Source organism: Elephantulus edwardii, unplaced genomic scaffold (assembly GCF_000299155.1).
Source record: "Elephantulus edwardii isolate Elephantulus edwardi_28Jun2011 unplaced genomic scaffold, EleEdw1.0 scaffold00397, whole genome shotgun sequence".
NCBI classification, from domain to species: Eukaryota; Metazoa; Chordata; class Mammalia; order Macroscelidea; family Macroscelididae; genus Elephantulus; species Elephantulus edwardii.
In genome coordinates this window covers 588,182-596,582 of record NW_006400147.1, presented here as the reverse complement: position 1 = coordinate 596,582, position 8,401 = coordinate 588,182, and the positions used below count along the sequence as shown (strand labels likewise).

General features: G+C 49.2%; 1 protein-coding gene across 1 annotated transcript; it reads left to right on the top strand.

The window, feature by feature from the left end:
- The first annotated feature begins 6,452 nt into the window (after positions 1–6,452).
- Positions 6,453–7,898, top strand: FUT4 (fucosyltransferase 4 (alpha (1,3) fucosyltransferase, myeloid-specific)). Its single transcript, XM_006902361.1, has one exon. The coding sequence runs from the start codon at positions 6,453–6,455 to the stop codon at positions 7,896–7,898; it is 1,446 nt and encodes a 481-aa protein (XP_006902423.1).
- Positions 7,899–8,401: the final 503 nt, after the last annotated feature.

The following is an 8,401-nucleotide window of genomic DNA, read 5'->3' as shown; positions in this document are numbered from 1 at the left end:
ACACAGTACTAGAAAAATACACAGTAAAGCCCATGAAAGTCAAGTCTTGTGTGAGGATCTCAACCTTGGCATATCTACAGTCTGTTCTACGCTAATTAACAAATCCTCACACTCACAGACACACACAATGGCAGAATCAGGTCAGGGATCTTCAGGATTGTTGGGGACACTTCTGAGGTAACGCTGGTGAGTCCTCTCATGGCGATGGAATGTGGATGACTGGCGGAAACACTTTCTACAAGCAGAGCATTTGTAGGGCTTGGCTCCTGTGTGGATCCGCTTGTGAGACAGCCAGTTGGTTCTGTGGCTGAAGGCTTTGCCACAGAATCTGCAACTGAGAGGCTTCTCACTCTTGTGAGTCACCAGGTGCACTGTCAGGTCTGATTTCTGGAAGAAGCGTTTGGGGCACATGGTACAAACATAGGGCCTCTCGTTCTTGTGTCGTCTTTTGTGGTATTTTAACTGAGAGGGATATAAGAAGATCCTGAGGCATTCCTCACGTTTGAGTGGTTTTGAGGATTTTGGAACTTTTTCTTGGCATTCCTCAGGTGAGGGTTGTCCCTGATTACTCTGGTGAGCAGAGGGAGGCGCACCAGTTGCTGAGTCTTGTCTGGAGATAGATCCTTGTTCAACTTTCATTTTAATATCTTAAGAGCCTTCTCCTAGAGGCTGTTTCAGAGCTGTGTGGGTACCTGCATCAGCTCTTCTGGCATCTTCTGGATTGTCTGCAACAGGACCTCCCGCTTCAGGTGTGGGCAAACTTTCTTCTGGGATTATATGTAGAACAAGTTCTTGGTTGTCTGTACTGGTACTGTTGTTTTCTTGGGTGGTCACCTGAGAAACTGCACCATTGTCATCATCATATTCTTCTAGAGGTCCCACAGGAAGACCACCTTGTTATCCCATCATTTACTTTGTACTGTTTGTACAATAAGATCCTCAGGAGTCAGGAAAGGAATCCCTGAGTCTCTTGGAGTCTCTGAAGATTGTTTATTTTTGAAGACAGCAATGACACCATCTAAAGTTGCATCTTCTGAAAACCGGAGTTCCTGTCCCTGCATCCTGATGTGAACATAACCAGCTGGCTGTGAGAGATGATTGTTTAGGTCTTCCATAAATTTGCTCATGTTTCTACTATTTGAATTCCATTTCTCCACCAAAGCAGGCTTGTCTTGGCAGTGCCCTTCCCTCATAAATTGCTCCAGAACTAGGAGGGAAATAATTTCCTCCTTGCTGTGGTTCTCTGGCTGCAGCCACATGTGAAAGAACTTTCAGTATTGCTGAAATTTCTCTTTTAAATTTGAAATATCGCTGCATTGCAACATGTCGACTGGAGTTGCTGAGTTCTGGGATTCAGAGAGGTTCTCTCCACTACTAAGTCCTGGGGAGGGTTCAACCTCCTGATTGTCTGATCTGGGATCATGCCTTGCTGGTTGACGTCGAGAGGATCTCCTGTGATTGAAAGCCATGGTTGGCAGATTTCTCAGAGACTCAAGTTGCGAGACTCGGTTTCTGCTGACTTGATTGCCTGGGTGGTTTAAAGGGTGGTTGTAGGGGCTGCAGGGCCCCAAGTCAGTCGATCAGAGGTTGTCCGGGCAGTGACTCCTAAGTCAGGTAGTTCCAGGCTTTGATGAACAAAAGTCGGCTGACTCAGTAGTCCCAAAGACTGTCAAATCTCAAGATATGCTGGTAATGTTTCTAGAAGTTCTCACCATCCTAGGACCGGAGCACACAGGACGAACAGCCAGACCCCAAAACCAGCTTAATCATTTCAACCACACCTGCTTATTAACATGGTCAACATTCCTTAGTAAATACAGAATAGTGCGAGGGACTTTAAATGTTTTTTTCTTTTTTCAAGGAAATAAAATTGAAACTACACCTAACAATCACAATCATTTACAGACATTTCAGATATAATAAAAAATAAAAACCTAGTTGAAGGCAGTCTGGTTTTTCTGAAGTCAAATGGATAGTTTAGTTGCAGCTTGAAGGGATAGGTTGGAAACAACATGTTTTTGAGACTTCTACTGAAGCTATGAAATCTCTCTCTCTCTCTCTCTCTCTCTCTCTCTCTCTCTCTCTCTCTCTCTCTTTCTCAAACAGCTTAAGCATAGGCTTAAAATGAACTAAGTGGTCTTTCTAGGAAATTGTCTATTTTTCAGAGGAAGAACAAAGACCCCTAGGAACAACAATGACCAGGTTGTGGCACTCACGGAACACTGTCCTCTGTGAAGTTGAAATCTGAAGTAGATCCTGGACAGGCTCATTCAGCTTGATATGTGCAGCCTTCAATTACCCAGGTCTCATATCTCTCTTACTATTTTCAGTCCTCAGAGTCTAAAGCCTTTCTTTATGCCTGGATCTTTTGTTACCTTCATGCTTACAACTCAAAGCCTATGCAATATTTTATTCAGTATTTTGTGAGAGAGATCTTTAAATACACAAGGAATTATAGTTTATCTGCGACCCTTAGGCCTGGTTTTGTTTTGGGTCAAACATTCTTCTAAGTGGTATAGCATTGGTCTGCCCATTTGCTGTACAGAGGTAACTCGTGGTCACTCTGATGCTAAATACTGTGACACTGATGGATCAAATGGGATAATGGTTACTTACCCATGTGGACAATGTTTGGTGGAACTCGCGAATTAAAACAAGCTTGGAAGCAGGAGTGACATCCACTTCCAAAATTGCTTGCCTCCAGAAACTCTCTGAACTTGGAGAAGGGATGAAAATGATACAATTGTTCAGGTCTTTCATTCATTCATAAGGTTGCTAAGAGTCGTCTAAGACTCGATGGTACTTAACACCACCACCAACAACATAGAGAGAGCTCTGTGGGCCTGCTAGATAGAAAGTTATGCTCCCAAGTCAAAGGGGGGTAATTTTAATCTGCAGCCCTCAACTAGTTTTAATTGGTTTTGGTCAAACATTCTTCTAAGTGGTATAGCACTGGTCTGTCCATTTGCTGTACAGGGAAACTCATGGTTGCTGTGGTGCTAAACATTGTGACACTGATGTGTCAGATGTGATAATAGTTACCCATGGTGGACAGTGTTTAGTGGAGCTCCCCAATTAAAACAAGCTTGGAAACAGGAGTCGCATCCACTTCTGAAATAGTTTGCCTCCAGAAACTCTTATGAACTTGGAGAAATGATAACAGTTATATAATTGCTCATGTCTTTTGTTCATAGGGTCGCGATGACTCAACGAAACTTAACAACAACAAAATCATTACCTATAGAGTTTATTCTGTCTGATAGAGATGGGAAAGAATAGATTTTCCAAGTCCACAAATATTTACGGAAACATATTGTCATAGTGTTTTCCTACAGACCAGCTATGGATTTGAAACGCTGAGTACTTAACCACAGCACCAGCACAACTTCTCAGTTTAGAATCATGGCATACTGAAAGTTCCATTAAGAGTGTACTTAGTCCAGCCTCTTGACTTTAAAAATAAGAATTCCTTTTTTCCCCCTGTCTTTTAGAGGAATAATCCTCCCCCACCATGTTATTCCATGAGGTGTAGATGAAGTTTATTAAACCCTCACTTCTAAAGTGTCTGAGAAGAGTCCATATCCCTTGACCACAGTGACTGTTTTAAGAATGAGCCTGGAGAAATATTGTATAAGACCATTATTGTACAACGAGTACGAGGATCCAAGGAGGGAAGCAGGAGCAAAGGCGTGAGGATAGGCAGGACAGCGTTGGGGATGGGGGAAGGGTTCTTAATCATAGGGTCAGACAATTTGATGGGTGGAGGGAGGGGTGGGTAAAGGAAAGGGGAAAGATCCAGTGTGAAAAACAATGTATAGGAATTTTGTAAGTAAACCAGTATAAATTTTTTAAAAAAAATTAAGAAAAGAACGAGCTTGAGGTCTGACCTTAGCCAATGAGAGCCAGACTCATTTGACGGAGTTGCCACCAAGGTTCTGACTAATGTATCCATAGCCTTTTCATGAAAGGTCACAGCAAATCATTCACATAGTAAGATTTTCCTGCTACTTAATCTCACAATTTAGTGTAGAATGAGATATTGACAGATCATTTTTGTAAAAACATTAAGAGCATACATTCAATGAATATTCACTGAGAGTCTACTCTATGCTTGGGATGTAATCTTCAATGAAACAGTCATGATCCTGGTGGCACAGTGTTTACAATGTCTAGGTGCTAACATAAAAGATAGCAGTTGGAACACGTTATGTAGCCAGGGTGATCCTTAGAGGGAAAGAGGGTGAAACTTCAACTCACATACTTTGAGGATGTTGTAAGGGGGGGATCAATTCTTGGAAAAGAACATCATGTTGGAAGAGTGGATGGTCAGTAAAGGCAGGAAAGACCCTCAACAAGATGGATTCATGCAGAGACTATAACAGTGGGTTCAAGTGTAGCAGAGATGATGAGGATGGCACAAGACAGGGCAGGGTTCAGACCTGTGAGCAGTTAACTTGAGGGCACCCAACAACACCTAACATCTTTATGCTTGCATAAAGTTCCCCCATCTATAGGGTCTCTTTTCTATTGCACTGTTACATGTATCCATCATTGTGCTGTACCACATTATTTTGATTTCTGTGACCGTGTAATAGGTTTTAGGAAACATAAGACTGCCGCCTCCTCCTCCGTCTCCTCCTCCTCTTCCTCCTCCTCCTTTTCCTTCTCCTTCTTCTTCTCCTCTCTGTCTCTGTATCTCCCCCCCCCAGTTCCCTTTCATTCACAAGATGAAACATTATTCTTTCCATTGAGAGTAATTATTGGGTATTGTCATTTTATATATGCTTTCAGTGATGTTAATGAATTTCCCTTCTATTCCTATCTGACTGAAATGAAAGGGGAAATGATGCTCAGGCGATACAGATTTTGTTACAAATTAGTAAGGCGCTTATGTCCGGAGAAGTCTCTGATCTCAGCAGTGATTGGGGTGTAGAGGCCCTGTTTTCATTCCTGCAGTTATACAGGCACCTGCCATACAGTAGTAGCAGGCACTAGCTGGGATGCCAGCTTCCCATTAAACCTCAAAGGCAGAAATATAGGCAATAGCTGTTCCACAGGTGAGGAAAGGGTAAAGAATTATCTAGGATCCCACTGACAACGTTAACTCAATGCCCTTCAGTCGGAACCCACTCACCTGGGTTTTGGGAAAGTCATGGGAGGAGTTGGGGTATTGGAGGGTATAAATGTCACGGTTGAGATGATTGCCCATCTTTCTCTTATGGAGAGACTGGTAGATTGGAAATGCCAGAAAGGCTCTGGATATGGGTGGGCAGCACAACTCCCTACGGACTACGTCATCAGAGCTCCTATGAACAGCAATTTAAAATGTTAGGTAGGAAGCTGAGGGATGAGTGAGTCTATGTCTATGGGAGGCGCAATTTGGGAAAAGGATGAGAATGGTCACACAATTTGAAGAATGTTATTAATAGCACTGACTTAGATATGTAGAAATTGTGGAATTGGTCTGTTTCCCTGTTTATTTTCAACATTTTTAAAAGAAAAACCGACAAAACAAGCAAAGAACACCTGGCCACTTGGCATCATTCCTAGCAATGTCTATTTGTCTTCCTTCCATCCTTTAAAATACCAACTCAGCTGGGGGCCTTATTGGTACACAGCTGTGATCTACAAGAAAAGCCAGTCGAAAATACTTCCTCTTCTTGGGTCAAACTGCCCTGCACGTGCTCTACTTAGAGTTTTTTTGAGGGTGAGGAGATTGGGCAGTTCTGAGGCTGTAATTGCCCATCACTCTCCTGCAGAGCTGAGGCTGTAAATTGCTCCTCACTCTCCTGCACAGCGGCTGGTGGTCTCTTGTTAGCAATCCCAATGCCCTAAGGATACCATCAGCAGGACTCCTTAGTCAAACAAGCAGGTTCATCTCACTGAAGAGGTAGAAAGCTCACTGAGGACAAGAGCTATACACATTGTAAACTGGTTTCCAAGCAATGTATAAAGCCACGGAGGGCCGCGCCCCCCGGGGCATCCTTCACAGCTGGCACAGCTGGCACAGCTGGACCCGCCACGAAGTCGGGCAGCCAGCGCTGCAGCCGCGCCCCTCCATCCGCTCCTCCCCTCCCCCGCGCGGCCAGGAGGGCGGTGCAAAGCAAGCGGATTCCAGCTCTCAGGGTCCCAGCCCGAGGCCAGCCTGGCTCGGAGCCTGCGCCCGCTTTCCGCCCCTCCTGCGCGCTCAGAGATGAATCGGGTCCTCGCTCTGGAAGGCGAAGGTTCAGGATTCTGGGAGCGCGGACCAGGGCGCAGCTCGGAGGCAGCTCGGGGCGGATTGGGGCGCCAGGCCGGGTGGAGTGCTGGTGCTTTGCATCTCCAGACGGTTAGAGGGTGGATTACAGGCGGCGCGTGAGAGCCGTCGGCGGGCGGGCGGGCGGAGGTGCGCCGTGGGCAGAGGCGCTGCCGGAAGCGCCCGAGGCCTGGCGGCTGGCTGGGCTCTGAGCGCCATGGAGGGAAGAGACGGGGCGGCGCCCGGCGGGGTAGCCCCGCTCGGTCACCTCGCGCTGGTGGCGGAGGCCTCGCGGGGCGGGGCGCCGGGCCCTCTGCCCTTTCGATGCCGGGACCGCCCCCTCCCAGGACTGGGCCAGCGGCGGCGAGGTGAGCGGGAGCGGCGTCCGGAGCCTGAGCGGCAGCATGAGAGCGGGCGCCGCTCCTCCCCGTGTGCGGACGCGCGGCGAGCTGCGCTGCCTGCCGGCTCCATGGGGCTGTCGTGGCGCCCGCTGCGCGCGCCGCGAGGGCTCAGGGGGCTGCCCCGTGCAGCCTCAGCGCTGGTGGCCGCTGGCCTGCTGGGCACTGCGCTGGTCGCCTACGCCTGCTGGGGGCAGCTGCCGCCCCTGCCCTGGGTGTCTCGGGCGTCGCCACGGCCGGTGGGCGTGCTGCTGTGGTGGGAGCCTTTCGGGGGGCGTGGAGACGCCCGGAAGCCGCCCCCCGACTGCTGGCTGCGCTTTAACATAAGTGGCTGCCGCCTGCTCACCAACCGCTCGGCTTACGGGGAGGCGCAGGCTGTGCTGTTCCACCACCGTGACCTGGTGAAGGGGTCCCCCGACTGGCCCCCGCCCTGGAGCCCCCAGAGGCATACAGCGGAGGAGCTGGAGTTGCAAGTATTGGACGACGAGGAGGAAGCGGCGTCCAGAGCTCTGCATTTCTCGGCCCCCAGGCCACCTGGCCAGCGCTGGATATGGATGAACTTTGAGTCGCCCACCCATACCCCTGGTCTGCGAAACTTGGCCGGCAACCTTTTCAACTGGACACTCTCCTACCGGGCCGACTCAGACGTCTTCGTGCCTTATGGCTACCTCTACCCCAGGAGTCACCCCAGCGACCAGCCTCCGGGCCTGGGACCGCCGCTGGCCAGGAAGCAGGGGCTGGTGGCTTGGGTGGTGAGCCACTGGGACGAGCGCCAGGCCCGTGTGCGCTACTACCACCAGCTGAACCAGTATGTGCCCATCGACGTGTTCGGCAAGGGCGGCCCTGGGAGGCCTCTGCCCGACAGTGGGCTCCTGCACACCGTGGCTCGCTACAAGTTCTACTTGGCCTTCGAGAACTCCCAACACCTGGATTATATCACGGAAAAGCTCTGGCGAAATGCACTGCTGGCAGGGACGGTGCCGGTGGTGCTGGGTCCAAAACGTGCCAACTACGAACGCTTTGTGCCCCGTGGTGCCTTCATCCACGTGGATGACTTCCCCAGTGTAGCCTCCCTGGCCGCCTATCTGCTCTTCCTGGACCGCAACCCGGCCGTCTATCGCCGCTACTTCCACTGGCGCCGGAGCTACGCTGTTCACATCACCTCCTTCTGGGACGAACCGTGCTGCCGGGCCTGCCAGGCGGTGCAGGTAGCTGGAAACCAGCCCACGAGCGTACAAAACTTGGCCCACTGGTTTGAGCAATGAGCTTATCAAGCCAAGTCTTCAGCTTTTGATCCTTTGTGTGCATCTCCCTGACTTCTGAATCATGGGACTAGGTTCTCCAAACACCCAGTTTGTGACATGGAGCAAGTCACCCTCTAATGTTCTACAGCACAAGAACAGGTGGGAAGGGCCCTGGGCTGTCATGGTTTTTTGCACAGCTGGGAGTTGGGCTCCCCTGCTGTTGTTAGGAATTGGTGTTAAGGAGTGGCGAGTGCTCATCGAGTGCTCATCGCTCATCTTCAGGAGTGTGCAAAGAGGAAATGGTGTAACTATAAGAAGCGGTGTCTTCTCTCTCTACACTTGTGAACTGTGTTTCCAGATACCATCCACATTGCTCCCCAAATCCCTGAACCAACGTGAAGCAAATATCTGGTTTTAGAGAGAACCTTATTGCTGAATAAACGGGATGGTGGCCACAACTCTATGGTGGTTGCATTCTTCAGTACCTCAGCTCCTGAAGAAAGCAGCTCAAGAAGCCATTGTTG

What these genes read in the sequence shown, in the direction of transcription:
- FUT4 (XM_006902361.1), top strand. Translation starts at nt 6,453, where the DNA reads ATGGAGGGAAGAGACGGGGCGGCGCCCGGCGGGGTAGCCCCGCTCGGT.